We start from the raw sequence: 18,016 nt of genomic DNA, 5'->3' as shown, positions 1-18,016 counted from the left end.
GACAGTGGGATGTAACTGCATCCACAAGGGTGGGGGGGTGTTGCAGACTGGATTGTGGGAAATGAAATCCTTGTGCGTGCGAGGGGGGTTGGCACAGTCCAGTATTAACAGGACACTGTTGGGGAGAGAAGAAAAAAAATGTCCGTGGCTCAGAGAGCATCTTAATGGTACACATTACCACCTGACGTTGAGCAATACTACCAAGTGCGTTCTCTGGAGGAAACCAGACTAAAAACATCTGAACCTGTGATGATGTGTGTGATACCAAAGACGGATGTCCCAAGGATAAAAAAAGACACACAGAAATATTTAAAAAAAAAAAAAAGAGAATCTTCTGCTGGAGCACTTGACCACGTGTCAAAAAAAGCTACCCAAAATGCTGAATATTTTTTTGCACTGTCCCTCCCCCCCATTTGATGTCATGCACAAGATGCCAGTCGTACTCTGACTTCAAGTCAGTCCGACCGCTGTAACGTCAAAACCGCTCCCGTAAAAGGGGAAGGCTCACATGGGTAATTTCATTTTTACCAAGAGAAGAGCTATTCATCCAGAGAAGCCCCCGTGCCAGGATAAGTCATATGATTTGCGACTGGCAGCACTTACACATTACACACTGAGTCTTCTGAGGCCGTGTCTGAAGCTCGTCCTTCGCTGCTGCCAAAGTGACGGCGATGAAGACAAATTGCATTAAAATAGCACCTTTCATCCCTTACGAGGATTTCAACACCCTGCAAGTGAAGGGGGGGGGGGGGGGGTTGGGGGTTGAAGGGGGAGGGTAGGGATTTGTGTTGAATGGGGTGACGGTAGAGGAGGGGTTTGGATGGAAGGGGGTGGGGGGGGGGGGGGGGGGGGGTTTAAGTTGAAGGGCATAGGGGTAGAGGTAGGGAAGGGATTTGGGTTGAGGGGTGTAGGGGTAAGGGAAGAATTTGGGTTAATGAGGGGTGAGGGGGGTGGGCATGGGGTGGGTGGCTAGGGGAGGGGTTTGGGTTGGAAGGGGTGGGTCATGACCCACCTCAACTACCACCAAGATGAAGTGCTGACTTATAAAGACTCATTCTTTTTTTTTGTTGACAGTGTTGAGTAGTTTGTAACTTCCTGGGTATTACAGGGTTAACGCAGAGGGGGGTGTTACCCTCGCCGCTATTGGCCGAGTGTAACCCAAACCCTGTGTTTACATTCCTCTCTTCCAGCACAGCTGCTCAAAATACCTTCATCCCACGTATGTTTTTTTTTTTTTTGATTTACTTGAAAGAAGGAACAGAGAGAGGTGCGCAACGTCCAGATGAAAAATACCCCCACTGCGTACAGCAGTGGTCATTCAGCCTGATCTGTCCCACCTGACCAACCACCGTATCGATCCACATCCAATCAGGAGCCAGAAAAAGCCTGAGGGGAGGGGAAAGAGCTACCCCTTTCTCCACTGCGTTTTTTTTCGTCAAAGAAAAAACGAGGCCTATTGGCTCTGTGTATAGCCGCAAGCTCGTCCACATAGCTCCGCCGAGCACAGTCACCGTGGAGCGCCGCGTTCCCTGAAAAACGGCGCTCTTTCTCACTACGTTTTCAGATAATCTGGGGCAACTGTCTTTTGTCTCCTTGGGTTTTTGAAATTCGTTCTTTTTTTTTCCCTCCTCTCTGCTGAATCGTTTCGTTTGGGGGGGTGTGATGGGGGTGTGTGTGGTCGCCGGTCGGAGGAGGAAAATTTCCGACACCCTTCGGACGGTGATTAAAAAGGGAAAAAGAAAAAAAACGAATGGAAGCAGACTTGGTGTGTGTGTGTGTGTGTGTTGAGAGAGAGAAAGAGAGAGAAAGGAGCCCCAACAGACTACAAACCTTCATTCCACAGTGCTTTTTGTGTTGTACAGTGATCCTCCAGCAAAAGGGATCCGTAGCCTGTCTGTCTCATATAATCCAACCGTTGAAAGTGCTCATGCTTCGGTCCGGCGTAAGCCATTAACACGTGTATGTACCCACATTTTCCACAGTAACCATAAAACAAAACAAAAAAAAAACCTGCGATCAAAAAAAAAAAAAACAAAAAGACAAAAAAAACAAAAACAAAAGTGCCGTACAAATAGAAGCCTAATATTTTGTTTTCTGTGAGTGTACTGTATTCCTGTATAATGTATATTTTAATATTTATAAGCAGCTGTTGTATTAATAAAGTATATTTTTTAAAATGCTTTGGTTTTTCGTTAATTTTGAATGCTGACTTATTCACCAGTATTGGTACCTTGCAGTAACAATGTTTGTCCTTACACCAAAATCTGTGTCATAATCCTCAACTCAGTCATATAAACCAGCAGTGCCCTCTGTTTGGGACTTGCCATTTGTCTATGCTGGTGCGATTCCCACAGTGAGCATACATCCTAGCTAGGGGGCGCACTTTTATGGTGTCAGCTATTTTACAGCAGCGAGGACAGATTGAGCCAACATGTGGGCCTTCAATCATTTCTCACAAAAAAAGACAAGACAATAAATTAAATGAAGCAAAAAACATAAACAAATTAAATCACAAATTTTAATAAAAACATTTTTACTCTTGATTTTTTTGTTTTTACAAACAGCAAATGTATTCGTCATCACAGTTCACATTGCACAGTACCCATCACAGGTAAGATTCCCTTACACCCACTTGTGGCTCCCTTATTCACTTTGTCTGAGGCCTTTACATCACACAGACTTTGGTCCAATAATCCGAACAGATCTCACGGGCCTCGTATCTCCAGAAGTTAAATTAAACAGTACACAAGATGCCCATAAAGCATATGAAGAGGATGAACATTTAAAAAAAAAAAATCAGCGATGGGAATTTGTGAATCAACACTTCCTCAAAACACAGCTAATGGCACAAAACACATAACACTGGCATATGCTGGCCTCTTTCATCTCCCTCGGCAACGAGTGTGAACACGCCCACACTTGGACGCCGTTGAGTAAAAACAGAGGCGCGAACTCATATTTACACAAGAGAATGGAAATGTTAAAAAAAAAAAAACAGATCCGACCACATCTTGATTACAGGACGCTTCCAGTTAAGACTTGACTGATATAATGACAAGGTAGGCACCTCGGCTGGACTGTCCCACCCGTTCATCACAGCGCGAAACCATCTTGTCAAGAGCGCTCCTGTGGAAATTATGGTCCTCATACCAGCAAACGCAACCCCGGACAAAGCCAAGGGCAGATACACGCTACGCAAGCCTGCAATCGGATGTTCCGCTTTGCATAGACCCGTGATAAATTTCCAGTTCAGCCTAAACTCCCCTGGTTCAACGGCAATTACAAATATACAAAATCTGAAGTTAAGGACAGTCATGGTGATCCCTTAATCTTAATCTTGGTCCAACGCTGACGCTCTCAAACAAAGCACTGTAGCCTGTGACCACCGTGGGGTTTGGCTTACTGCTGCTCGGGAGCACGGTGGCTCTGAAGGGTGCTCCTGTGTAAGTGTCCTCCGTTATACAGGCTCAGTCCGATAAGCAGCCATTTCAACAGTTCAAGCTGACTGTCTCCATGAAGTGAATTCAGTTTGCGCCTGACGAGTGCCGGACAGTAACGGGTCAGAGCTGGTGTGTGGCGGAACGAGTGACGGACACCTCCGCTTTCCTCGAGTGCCGTCACCGGAATGTCATGGTGCACTTGCTTTGACGCGGGCTTCAAGTCGTCTCCTACATCATACTGGTCACACGCGCCGGACAGTCGTTAATCGCCGACTGGAGTTCTGTAATCGTTCAGCCCTGCCTGACGAAAACGGCGAAAGAAGCGAGGCACATGGTGACCTTAAGAGGTCAGACGCAGCTGGGACTGTCCTGTGTCCCTGTTTCTTCGCTGACAGTGATTTCACTGCGTTGGACGGGGGAAGAAAAGGTATTGAAATGAATAATTAAGCGTTCACATATGCCGGGATCTCCCTGATATGTGTATGGGAAGAGCCCTGTCCCTTTAGCTGCGCATCCATGCCAGAGTGTTCTAACCTGTCCCACATGTGAGGCTCCCTTCCCACCCTTCAGCGCTTTTAAACTCATCAAGGCTGTAAGGGCCCCAACACCCCTCCCTTCCTGTCCCCCCCCCCCCTTGCCCCCTCCCGCCGTCACACTGTGACTGCCCCGTGGTCCCACTGTCCCCCTCATCAGACTGGAGGCACTTCCTGTCGACGCTGTAGGCGGTGCTTCCTCTCTCCCTTTCCCAGGCTGTGGTTGCCTGCCTCCCTCCCTCAGTGTACGGGCCCTTCCCTCCGTTGCTCACTCACTCTGCAGCCTCTGGGCTGCTCTTCCCTGTGTCCTGCCCTCTTTCCCTCCCCCCTCAGGCTCAGGGCTCCTCCCTCCCCTCCCCTGCCCTCCCGCTCAGGCGATGAGCGCCTCCCCCTCCTCGGCCCACAGCAGGTCCAGGGCCTCGGCCTGCCGCTGCTCCCTCTGGTGGATGCGGCGGAGGCGCAGGATGTAGAGCAGGATGGCCAGCAGCACCACCAGGATGCAGGCGAAGAACAGGTAGTGGTTGTAGACGAAGGAGGCGCGCAGCCAGCTGGAGTGAGACTGGCGGAAGGCCTCCTGCTGCAGGTCCCTGCAAAGCCGGAGCGCGGGAGCAGTGTTATTACAGTGAGCTCCCAGAATGCCACGGGGCACTTCCCCATGTTGCTTTACAGGCAGCTGCCAATCTATGGCAGGACAACATAACATGGTTACATATTACTTTACATTACATTCGTTTAGCAGACGCTCTTATCCACAGCGACTTCCAGCACAGGAGAACAGAAGCGTATCCGTTCAAGGTGAACGAGCAACAGTGTCAGGCCAGGCTAACAGCACTCGCAGACCTATTGAAGCCCAAGCCCGCAGTGGCACAACATTAGTTAAATTCACAGTGTATGTCAAGTGACGTTTGATTGTTCCTCATTTAAAAAAATATTTTAATCAAAACCCGCACAGCAGAAACACTGCCTGTCAACTGAGTGGAAGCTGAGGTGAGTTTCTGGTGACCCTGCCTGCTGCTATGAAGAACTGTACGAGGTGGAAGGGAAGAGAGGGGTACACACACACACACACACACACACACACACACACACACACACACACACCACCTCCAAAGCTGTGTAAACGTCAGCGTGTTTCGGGAAAAGGACTGGCAGGCCTGCCTATCCCTCCCACGAGCCAGTATATTTTACGTAAGTGGCCATACACCTACATATGTTCATTTCAGAATATGAATTTTAATAGTTGTAGTAGTTATTAAAACTGTGTAAACACCTACTTTAACAGTTGGCTCTAATTAACTTGCCTTTCAGGTATAACGTCTGAAAATTTGGGCAGCTCACCTAATTATAACACTGTCATCTGTGTCAAAAAAAAAAAGATTCAAGAAATATATCCATGATGTAAAACGAGAGCCACCTGCGCTGGAATGAGAGGAGAAGAGTACGAGGGGCGGAGGCCATCACCTGAGTGGCAGGAAGCGTGTCTTGAAGAGCATGGCTCCCAGGGTCCACTGCACCTCTTTGTCGTAGACCAGCTGGGCGGTCTTCAGGCTGGGGTAGTCCTGTGGGAACCTGAAGCCGGAGTGCAGCACCTCGTACATCCAGGCCGACTTAAAGCACTGGGACCTGGGGGGAGAAGAGGGAGACAGGAGCACGGAGCCGCTGGTGAGGGAGAGAAGGAACAGAGGAGGCAGAAGAGATAAGGAATGAGGGAGGTGGAGGAGAGAAAGAACGAGGAAGGTAGAGGGGAGAAGGAACAGGGGAGGGCGGAGGGGAGAGGGAATCCTCATGGAGGAGAGGGGGAATGGGACGGTGGAGGAGACGAGGAATGCCAGCTCAGAGGAGAGGAACAGGGGAAAGGGAGATGGGAATAGAGGAGGTGGAGGAGAGGAGGAACGAGGGAGGAAGAGGAGAGATGGAATGGGGCAGAGGAAAGAGGGAAGTGGGGAGGTGGTGGAGAGAAGGAACACCAGTACAGATGAGAGAAGGAATGGTGGTGATAGAGGAGAGAAGGAACAGGACAGGTGGAGGAGAGAAAGACCGGGGGCAAAGGAGGACAGAGGGAATGCTGGCTCAGAGTACAGCAGGAATGGGGGCTGTGGAGGACAGAGGGAATGCTGGCTCAGAGTACAGCAGGAATGGGGGCTGTGGAGGAGCAACACTAGGAACAATCTGCATATCCATTCTACACCAAAGCCCTGACGTTAATTACAAGCAGAGTAGCAGGACAGTTACAGAAAAATGTAACTCCAGCTTGTCATTAAATTTCAAAAAGGAATGCAAAGGCTAAACAAAAGCCCTTTTTGGCCTCCAAACTGGTTTTCTCTGCCATCTGTTTGCAATATGACAACCATAACGTCCTGTGGACCACATTCTGGTGTTCCACACTGTTCAGTTCAAAACAAAACAAGATCATGTTTATGTCATTAACAACGAATAACTGCATGATTTTAGGCCTTGTGATTGGAGGAGGAGATCGTACTTTAGCCTGGAGAGGTCAGCTTGTGAGGAGAACAGCTTGCTGTCCAGTCGCTGTTTCAATGTCGTCCACTTGGTGGCGCAGTAATCCTGCAGCAGAGGCAAAAGTGTTGGTACAGAAACTGGAAGTCTTTAGTGGAGATATAATCACACTGAGAGACGTTGAGATAATTCTCAAAATAGCCCTGTCACAATCTTTGTTACTGATATGCTAAGTACTCTGAAGATAAAAAACTTTCTGAAATCTTTATGATCTCACTGGCAGACAGCAGGGGTGGGAGGGAGGTTACCATGGCAGCCTTGGAGTACTTGACGCTGTCGTACTGGCCCCCGATGCGCAGCACGTCCTCGGTGCAGTAGTAGAACTCGGAGAAGCCGTAGAACTCGCTGTTGCCGAAGTTGATGGGCGCCTGGTACACCCCTCTTAGGGACGCGGTGCCGTTGGGCTGGCCCAGGAGGGGCCGAACGACCTCCCGGCACCGGGGCCAGTCACCCTGGCCCCGCACGAACACCGCGCGGCCGTCCCGCTCCAGCGTTTCCGACAGACCCAGTGGCAGGCACGGGTCCAGGAAGGGCGTGGTCTCTCCCATCCCAGTCAGGTCTCCGGTCAGCCTGCAGGTCCCGGCACAGGGATAGGATTGAAACTCTCACAACTTCTTAACAGTAATCACCTCTGAGGATTGGGTTTTAGTGTAACTTAGTTTAGTTGAAGAAATGCTCAAACTCATTACAAATAGAGCCCATTACCCCTCTAATATTTTAAGAGTTCCAGTCCAAAAGGGACTAATGTTAAAATGGAAGGTATAATCTTGTGGGAAACCTTACAGAGATGTACTGTAGTCAGCACCTTGATTCAAGCAATGTGAACAGTTTCTAGACATGTAGCATACACACCAATGGAATGTCACATTCTTAAATATAGCCATGCACAGCATATGCCTGTAGCATACAGTCCTTGTCAGACCATTTTCAGAGGTACGCAATATCAGAAATATCTGTCTGTACAACATCTGTTCAACACAATATGTGGTTAGTAGATTATCTCGTCAGTAGAATGTCTGGCATGCCGCTCCGTAGGCCCTTGCCTGTTTTTTGACAGGGTACCGTTGACCAGGTCGTCCTGATAGCGCTGCCGGGCCATGTTGCCCCCGAAGCCCAGGAAGGTGGTGACGTAGACGCGGTACACGTGCTGTGTGCGCTCCACGTCACAGCCCAGGTTAAACTCCGCCAGCAGGCTCTTAGCCGCTTCCTCCTGGGAGGGACAGTCACAGTGAGAGGCTCTGGGTGGCCAGACCAGCCATCAGTCAACCAATCCACCAATCAATCCATCATTCAAGCCCTATTTGGTGTAGCACCAACTACAGTCAAAGCAGGGAGGACTTGTCCTATGACAGCCAGTAAACCAATCCATTTCCAAGAGATGACAGCACTATTTATAATCACAGTACTTCTCTGTGGGCATTTTACAAAGTACAAGAAAAAATGATAATGATTATAATTAGAAGTGATGATACTAATTAGAATTATTTAGCTACTATGGAAAACAGTGGGAAGCTCCTGCCTGCTCTCTTCTTAGGCATTCAGGTTCAACTTACGGAAAACAGCAGGATGCTAAAAATAGCTAAATAATTAGCACATTATCACAACTGTTTTATGCATGCTCAGCATTCAAGTCTTTTGATGTTTTTTTCCCGCTTATCCTCACAAGAGTAAATTGCTTATGTAATGCTGCTTGCTATATATATATAACCGTAAGGTGTTCAATAGGACACCTCTGTCTGAGATCAAGCGCAGTTTGATCACATCTCATTACTCCTGCTCCTGTCACTGCAGGTGATTTCATCTCTGTTGCCAAACCATCACTGATCTCCCTTTAATGTTACGCCATGACGAAAACTTTCCCTGGAGGCATTTTGTTTCTTGTAGCAATGAACATAAATTCATGTACTATAGAACAGATAAATATCACAAAGTACAAGGATATCAAACAGGAGGACAAACACGCCCACAGCGTGAAACTGAAAAAGTGACTATGTGCTGGTGGACCAGCCAACTGGCCCCTAAGGTTTATGGGAATAACTCTTCTGGCAAATGAAGACTCTCTGTGCTCTCTCTTCTCTGCTAATAAAAGCCACAGTACCAGTCTGGACACGCCTGATTAAGATAATGGGAAACATGCATTCAAAGACACACTGATCTAAAGACTTATGCTTACATGCTTGAAATTTGTTTCTTAGACAAATGTAAATAGTGAAATTCATGCCTATGTATGAATTTGTACCCAAAAAAAAAAAAGTTTAAAAAAATGTTTTTTTGGCTACTTTAAAGAATCTAAAATATGAAATAGTTTTGATTTAACACTTTTTTTCATTACTGCATAATTCCATTTGTGTTATTTCATAATTCTTTAGTATTTCCTATTATTTGAAAATTTGGAAAATAGTAAAAATATAGAAAAACCCTTCTATGAGTAGGTATGTGGAAAACATTTGACTGTTGCTGCTATAAAATCAGACATCACATTGATACATTTCTATAAACAAGAACATCACCTGCTCAATACAAGCCTTTTGTCAATGTTTTACATGTCTGCTGCCATGATATGCAAAGTACATTTCAAACACACAGATTGGCAGCTCCATCACCGGGCCAGTCCACCCCTTACCTGTTCAGGTGAGGTGAAAGTGATGGCACTGGGCACTTCATAGGCTATCTGCAGTGAGGCCCCGCCCATGTCAATGATGCCCACAGTGCGCCGCCGACTGATTGGCTGTTGATTTTGCCCTCCCGTGGTAACTTCAACCACTGCCTCTTCCCCTATGGCACAGAACCGCTCTGAGTCTCAACAGTGTCGAATTTCAGTGCCACCCAGTGTAACTTACATTTTAATCACTCAGCAGGCCCTCTTAACCAGAGTTTATCATTACAGAGGACAAAATCTCAATAAAACAAAAGATCATCTTCATAAAAAGGTCCACTGCATATTTCACCATGCTGTAAAACCATGATTCATTACATTACATTCAATTACATTGTTGTCACTTAGCAGAGGCTCTTATCCAGAACAAATTACATAGGTTACAACTTTACATGTTAATCATTTATACAGATGGATATTTACTGAGGCAATTCTGGGTGAGGTACCTTGCCCAAGGGTACAGCAGCAGTCCCAGCAGGGAACTGAACCTGTAACCTTCTCCTTACCACTACGCCACACTGATTCATAATAAAAAATAATTAATATAAACCAAAAAAATATATAACTAAGAAACATTCCACTCCAAGGTTATCACCATCATCATCGTCATCACCATCACTTATGACATGTCAGCTGGACTCTTCAAAGTAAAGAAGCAACAGTCAGCTGCTTACAGTAATGTGGATGACACTAAACACAGAACACATTAACAAGCGATTGGCAGACAAATGTTCCAGCTGACCGATTCAGACCAATCAAAGCGTCTCTCAAAGGTGAGGGAGGAAAACGCTCTGATTGGGCGAAGGCAGCCGCTCATTAATGGTTCTGAGCCCCCTGTCGGCGCGGATTAGTGTCAGGGCGCAACTCACCCTCCTCCGCATGGTCGAAGCGGCCAAGCACAAAGTTAATGCCGATCCATGCATACACCCCTGGGGAGGGAGAGAGAGAGAGGAGAGCGGGCCTTAACGACGAGGAGATACAGCAGGGTGTGTCAGAGCCGCCTATGCAGGGCGTTAGCGGGGTGTTCCTTGCCGTTCGCGCTCACCTTCCTGTTTCCCAGAGATCACCTCTGCATGGGAGCTGGAGAACAGGAAGTCGAACTCCACCGGCACGTCCGTGACCAAATCCTCCAGGATGGCCACCTGCTGGCTGCAAAAAAAAAAAAAAAAAACGGCTGCTCCGTTAAATTTATAGAGACCTGGGATTGGCTACATGAGGATGGGCATGCTACAATTTCAGCTTCATTTCAGTTTACACCTACAATGCTGCCTGGCTTACATATGTATTTCAGCATATTTCACCCTTATTTTTCCTAAAAATATTATATAAACATAAAACCAATGTAATCTTAATTATTTTTTTTCAGTGCCATTGAATAAAATGTCACACAGAATGAAATTTTAATATATCATTTGTAATGTCAAAATTGGTCAAGGGTCTGAATACTTTTGCACAGCACTGTAATACAGATAATTAAAAGTGAGTGATTCCACACGCACACGCGCACGCGCACACACACACACACACACACACACACACACACACACGGTTGAATGAGTAAGGCCAGGCCCACCTCTCTGGCAGCAGCCTCATGCCTGCAGTGCACAGGATGTACAGGGGGGTCTCTTTGTGTTTCCTCTTGGGAATGTGAGCCGCTGCAAAGCTCAGGAGGGGCTGCAGGTAGTCGCTGGCCCTGTCAGGGGTGAGGGCCAGTGTGGATATACCTGAGAACAAGGCAGAAACACGCAGCCCTGTAAGCATTAAAGCCCCTGTCCTTTAACCCAAGCACTTCCCCGGGACGAACGTCCTCCACCGTCAGGCCGAACAGCCACACGAGAGGGCGAGGCGGACTCTCTCTCACACACCCGCGAGTGGCAGTCTCTCGGACAGCCAAGGAATTTCAGCTTGCGCAAACCACCTCCATTGTTTTGACGAGGACTGTTGTGGGTTATTCACACCTGTCCTTCGAGTGAAAAGTCTTGGCCAGAACACATGGCTAATTTACACTTCAAAGACACCTTCTCCTTCACTTGCGTGGGAACAAGTGAGAACCAGACAATCAATGAGCATGAAAAAAAGACACACAGAAAAGACATTTTTGTTCTGCCCAAGTGTAGCGTATATAGCATTACAACACGTGAAACATTTACAACACGTGACATGAAAAATGCTTTTGTCTGCTTTTCAGTAAGTCTGAAGTACAATACTTCTAGGCACACGTCTCTAATCTTTCTTATCAGCAAGGTAACAGCTTGGTATGTACAAGCCAAACTGGTTATGTAACCTCAAAGAGTGGGGACACCATAAACGAGACAATGAGTACCCACCTTTCTGACTGACCCCCACCACCCCCACCCTCCTGTGTCCCGCTTAGATCTGACCCCACTCCCCCACCTCCTCCTTCACATCAGGCGTCCTCCTCACCTGGCTTGATCTTCTTGACCACAGGGGTCCGGTCCTGCGCCCTCATCTGTCGGATGTCCAGCAGGGTGTGGGGGTTCCCGTTGTGGGGGGGCCAGTAGTACACGAAGACTCGGGAGCCGCTGCTCCCGCAGTCCACCACTATCCCATAATTCAGTGCAGTGTTGGCCACGTCCGTTGCCTCCATGTTCTCGACAATGGACAGGTACCTGAGTGCGGGGATCGCAGACACTGGCAGTTAATAAAGAGGAAGATGGACGATGCAGACCCCACAGGACATGCAGAGTATATACAGGCACTGAGTAAAGTGCTCCATTTCAATTGTGTCTTCACAGCTGTCGCTTTCCTACCTGACATTACATTACACTACATTATTGTCATTTAGCAGACGCTCTTGTCCAGAGCAACTGACATCGGTTGCAGTTTTACATGTTACCCATTTATAAAGCTGGACATTTACTGAGGCAGTTCTGGGTTAAGTACCTCGCTCAAGGGTACAGCAGCAGTGCCTGAAAGGGGGAACTGAACCTGCAACCTTTTGGTTATGAGCCCTGCTCCTTACCACTACACCACACTGCTGCCACAGTTTTTACTTGACATCAATTCACGCTGCACACTTAAGGAACATACTGTATGGCTGGGGGTGGGAGTGGAAGACTGTACTACTATGCTGGAGAAGGCAGAAAAAGCAAAGTTTGATCATATGAACTGTGAAGTCGAACGAGAACGAGAAGAACGAGATTTTGCAGAAGTATCAGTCCAGCACATACAGGCTTTGATTCGCTTCCTTCATTGTCGTGAATCAAAGGCAGACGCTCCACTCTGTGAAATCCCTGCACTGTTTACTCAGTGAGGGTTATTTGCTTAAGAGCGCAGAGTTGTTAAGAGCAGTGCAGTGCAGTGTTTTTGTATCAACAGAGGATTTGTTTCCCCATTTACCACAAATCCCCCAGTGCCACTAACACTCCATTCAAAAAAGGAAAGTTATATATGTCTGCCGTGAACATCAAGCAATTTACAACACGCAAAGCATACATACAAAGGATCCAACACACTTAATAAGTAAGAACTCAGGGCAGCAGTGTAACATAGTGGTAAGGAGCACGGCTCATGATGGAAAGGTTGCTGGTTCGATTCCCTGCTGGGGCACCACTGTTGAACCCTTGGGCAAGGTACTTCACCCACAGTTGCCTCAGTAAATATCCAGCTGTGTAAATGGATAAAACGGTAAACTATGTAAGTCGCTCTGGATAAATGTCTGCAAAATGACAGTAATGTAACACAACAGACGTCATTCACATTTGTAAACCTGTGGAATACACAAACTCTGGGAGGTGTATATACACCAAGGAGCATATGCATGTACACGTTCCACGCTTCAGTACATGACAAACTCCACTCCTCCACATAAAAAGCAACTGCACAAAGACTTAATCTTGGGAGCTCACCATAAGAAATCAAAAGAGCTTAAGTGCTTGACTCTTACTATGTGCAATGTGTGAGCAAGGTATCAGAGCAATGAATCATAAAACAAATGGAATGTTATTCTTCTAAGAAAAGAAGAGTGGGAGAGATACCAGTGAAATGAACAGCTACAGAGATACCGATCATGTACCTGATGTATGTAATTCATATTTCATGTACACCTTCATCTCGGGGGTAAACAACAGTCTCGCAGACTGGAGTGATCTAGTTAAGCCTCGTCCAGACTTGATCAATGCCTGCTGTTTTTGCTTACACAGTGAAACGTTACTCCCCTTGATCAGGCTGTCCCCTTCGGGAGGCATGGCAATGAAGTAGTCCTCTATTAACAATCTAGGGTTTCCTGACATCTGCCCACAGCGCCTCTTTCGGGGCGAGTTAAAACGCATTATGCTGAAGAAGAACAATAAGGCTCCCTCCCGCATCTCCTCCGTCTGCTCGCTCCTCCTCAAGGAAGCTCATCTGGCCGGGACGATCGATGCCATCAATCAGCGTAATCGGGCTTTAACTCGATCAGGATTGCGGGATTTCGTTCAGGCCAGCAGAAATTAACACTTCGTTTCCCTCTGTCGGCAGAAATCGGACACCGCCCTCTCGGGAGGCGCTCGCCGGCCATGGGGATGGAAATGGGATTAGCTGACCGTAGGAAGAGGCAGGGAATGAGGTTAACTCCATTTCGGTCGAATTAGCTCATGAGGGGGGATGATGGAGAGGGCGGACAGCGCTAACTGACTGGCCCGGCACTGCAGCTAAACTGCCAGCCCTTCTCAGAATTGCCATTAGGTCATTACTACAGTGGATTATGTCGCCACAGACCAGACTGTCCACAAGAGTGCGCTATAGGTCTACTCACGCAATAACGTTACGCATTCTGACACTGGGAGTCTGTCTTACGGCATCCTCATGAAGGATGTGGGTTTAGATGGAGTAAACCAGAACAAACAATTTTATGTGGAAAAAAAAACAGGCTGCCCCCTTTGATTAGTCAACTTACTGTTAAAATGTTGTTTGTTACTCACACGCTCAGGGCATATCACTAACGTCTAGGAACATGCTTTATAAAGTATGTGGTGAATACATACAGGTTGAGATGACAGAAAAACACCACCATTTATATTTGTTTTCATCTCAAGATGGTGTTTTCTTATTAGATGCTCATATGTTTGGGAAGTTTCAATATTTACAATATTTACAAAATTTGCAATTAACAGTAGCAATTCAGGTGGGGTATGTAAGTAACTGGACTAATGCCACTTCACAAAGTATCTTCTTTGAACAGAGACAGGATCTAGAAGGTTGGATTACGAGCATCTCGGAGTTCTCATCACAGTGAGCTCAGAGCCCATAATGGATTCCATTTCAATACAGTCAATTCAGATAATTCAGGAAATGAAAATCATTTCCTACAAAGATTTCTCAATCCATGAACATAATTTCAGTTAACTTCTTGAACTGACAGAATTGAAATGAAACTGACCACCACTCTGGTGGAGCCATATGCTGTGAATCAAAAATTCAGATGAACCAATCAAAAGACTTTGCACTCTATACCAAAACACAACAACTGAAACTAGTGTATGACAGCACATAAAAGCCACACTTTCAGGGTTCATGAAACCTCACACTCCCATCTCCCTAGCACTGGTTTAAATTCTGCTGAGTACTGTTTCAAGAGAAAACACCTGCACAGATATCCCAGCATGCACCACGAGTTCACCACGAGGTGAGGCGTTTAAATAAACCTCACAAGAAACTTTACGTAATTTGAATGAACACACATCCTGCAACAGAATGATGGACCAACTGCAGCACAAAAGACTCTTCCTTATGAGTGCTTTCTACAAGCTGTACATCTTACCATGAACCACTGAACTGAGATGTGTACAAGATCATACATTTTAAGTTGGTATGTTTTCTTCCATGTACTGGCGTCATACCCTTTTGGCCACAGGTTTTCACTCAACAGCCCCTTTCTGATATCCGTCTCTTCACTTTTAGTTCCATCTGTAACTGTTTATCTTGATTCCAAGTGGCCCTTACAGGCCTGTGACGTTCCCTGGGGGCTACTTGCAGCCCTTGCAGTGATTTGACAGTAATAACAAAGGAATCTCAAGAAACCCTCCTTACTCTTTTTCCATGCCCACATAAACAGGCCATCAGAGGGAAAAAATTCACCTTTTAACAGAGTTTCATTGCACTACATTCATAGTTTGCTTAGCAAATACCCTCATCGAGGGGGCTGAGAGTTTCAGATCATGTACACTTTTCAATCCTGTCACTCAAATAGGATTTGTATTGTGGACGTTCAGGTATAGTGCCTTTTACACGTTTAAAATGGCTGTGAGCCACCTAGAAGTGGAACCTTCTGCACTTATGCCCAAAGTGCAATCCTTCAACTGTTACGCAATAAGCTGCCCTTGGGAGGGGCACCACCAGGGGATCCAGGGTGGATCCGGGGTGGACCCGTGGCCGGGCAGGACTCACTTGTTCACTCGCCCCCCCCTAGGGGCCGGCCCCCAGCGGTCCGTCTGGTAGAGGGCGAAGAGGAGGAGGAGGAGGCAGGCGAAGAAGATCGGGCAGAAGAGCCTCTGTCGTGGCACGCAGCCCAGGGAGAACAGCGACACGCTGAAGTGCCAGGAGGCAGGCAGCAGGCAGGAGAAGCTGAGCCTGCGGGGGGGGGGGGGGAGACCAGTGGCGAAAAACGCGTTACTGTGCCACTCTCTTGCGGTTGCGGACACAAGCGTCTTATAGGACATAGCATAGGACTATTCAAGCCCTACCCCAAGCTAATTTGTGCAATCTGACGGAAGCCAAGCATACTACGATACAACAGTCCCTAGAACACAGAATCCAAAATACATCACAATACTTCAGGTAAAATAAGTATCAAATACTAGAGGTATTAGGTGTTAGGGGGTGGGGATTGAAGTGGAACCGACTTTCAGTTCTGCACATTACCACCTGCCTTATACTATTGATCTGACTTCCAGGTGCCTCAATCCAGGGCAAATTACAGCTCGTACAGTTTACCCATCTATACATCTGGGTATTTACTGAGGCCATTCTAGTCAATTACCTTGCTCAGAGGTAAAACTACCCACCTAGAAATCAAACTGGCAGCCATGGTATTTTTGAGCCCTGCCCATAAACTACTGTTTAGGATAAACGTACCAAAATGTCATTTTCCAGGTGTTGCCCAAAACGACATTAAAAAACAATAGAGCTAGGTATACATTACAGGCTACCATTTTACCGCACATAAAAGGACATGTGATAGGTTATCCAGTGACGTTAAAACTAACCAATTACATAAAAGCTTGAGGTCTATCTTCAATTACGTTACACAGACTTAGGTATAAGTCTAAAATAAGTTCAGTTACGGGGCATTACCTTGCCATATGTCCAGGCTGAATCTGCCGGCAGAACGGCGCTTGCTGTCACCTCCTCATGATCGTGGCCTTGCTACGTGGACCCAGCTGCTCGTTTCCCGCGGCGGCCAGATATGGGGGAAAACTCCGGGACTGGTACACCTGTGGGCTACACACATACACGTATGAACATCGAGCTGTCAAAAAAACCGTCCTATGAACCTGGAACTCGACTAAGCGCATCTCATCCTACACACCAAAGCTATGAAACGAACACCAACTAATTCCACTGATTCACTTTATTACACAACTGAAAATCCCTAAATCTTAACAGTTACCGTTATTTAACGTCGCCGTGACACGTTGATTCGTCTTACCTAGGTAGACCTCGGTTTCCTGTTTCAAAATTATCAATGGTCGCCGGCAAGATACATTATCGCTGACATGGAGTATTACATAACTTCAGGGAACTGTTTCAATGAAATATAGCTTCTGCTGTCAAAGCTGACTTATATCGCTAATGATGTATCTGAGTTTGCATTTGTCAGCTATGATTTTCACCAGTTTAGCACCACGTTCTAGGATTATAGCAAGTTATCTTAACGAGCGAGGAAACTAAAAGAGAAAAACATTCAGCCATCAAAGCACTTAAACATAATGGGGTATCAGTACGCTATTTAGCTCCGTTAGCTAACTAGCTGATTGGCTAAGGCAGTAGGCTATCGACTACAAAGTGAATATCGTACCTTCAGCAGACTGATGGAAATCTTTCTATGATCTCTGACGATATCAGTTGTAGGGCATTTAATTTGACTGTTACTGTTCATCTCCACAAATTCAATCAAAAGTTAGAGAACCATTTGCAAAATAACCCTGGCTAGCCGGCCAGCTAGCAGCCTACCTGGCTGTGACAGCCCCCCTCTCTCGTGGAAAAAGAAACACGCACACGTGACGTGATTTCCGGAATACGGCGCACGTCACTGGGGAGACGTGGAAACTCGCAAAAAGAAGTCGTCCGCACAGGTCGTCCTGTGGCGCTGTAGGTGGCAGCAATGTATTTAATTTAAACACTGTATCGCAATATCGGTTTTTTTTCGCATTATCCACATCAGCTGTTGTATGTAACTATACTTATGCAGCTGTAGTCGCCATAGTCATTAAAGTTATGAAACAGTGTTTGTTTGTAAGTAAGGGTGTTCTTTCGTCTTCGTGCTCATTTCCATTAAACAACAGGTAAAATACATAGGTAGGTTTATCACACCAGGTCCAGTAGGTTTTTCAGGTTTTACCCTTCAAACCTTGATGAATAACCTTAAACATAATCTTTTAGTACTCAGTTATGATGAGTTAGAGAAAGTTGTCCAGCTCTTCAAATTACATTATCGGCATTTAACAGACACTCTTATCCAGAGCAATTTACATAGATTACAATTTTTACATGGCTCCCATTTATACAACTGTATGATTACTAAAGCACTTCTGGATTAAGTTGCCAGAGGATACAACAGCAGTGCCCCACTAGGAGAGTGAACCAACAACCTTTTGGGTACAAGTCCTGCTCCTTGTCACTATGTTACACTACCACCCTAAATAGTCTGA

At 46.4% G+C, this 18,016-nt stretch overlaps 1 protein-coding gene across 1 annotated transcript; it reads right to left on the bottom strand.

The window, feature by feature from the left end:
* Window positions 1–4,109: 4,109 nt before the first annotated feature.
* Window positions 4,110–17,323, bottom strand: LOC118780608 (ectonucleoside triphosphate diphosphohydrolase 7-like). The gene is made up of 13 exons (XM_036533204.1): window positions 17,164–17,323; window positions 16,440–16,586; window positions 15,534–15,716; window positions 11,571–11,776; window positions 10,720–10,870; window positions 10,192–10,295; window positions 10,016–10,075; window positions 9,114–9,265; window positions 7,534–7,700; window positions 6,739–7,060; window positions 6,453–6,538; window positions 5,435–5,596; window positions 4,110–4,560 (listed from the first exon to the last, which is right to left on the bottom strand). Exons 2-13 carry the CDS (start codon window positions 16,445–16,447, stop codon window positions 4,344–4,346), a joined length of 1,818 nt encoding a protein of 605 aa, XP_036389097.1. The 5' UTR covers window positions 16,448–16,586; window positions 17,164–17,323; the 3' UTR covers window positions 4,110–4,343.
* Window positions 17,324–18,016: the final 693 nt, after the last annotated feature.

Source organism: Megalops cyprinoides, chromosome 1, assembly GCF_013368585.1.
Source record: "Megalops cyprinoides isolate fMegCyp1 chromosome 1, fMegCyp1.pri, whole genome shotgun sequence".
Taxonomy (NCBI): Eukaryota; Metazoa; Chordata; class Actinopteri; order Elopiformes; family Megalopidae; genus Megalops; species Megalops cyprinoides.
The sequence above is the reverse complement of the archived record's forward strand: the minus strand, read 5'-3'. Positions and strand labels throughout refer to the sequence as shown.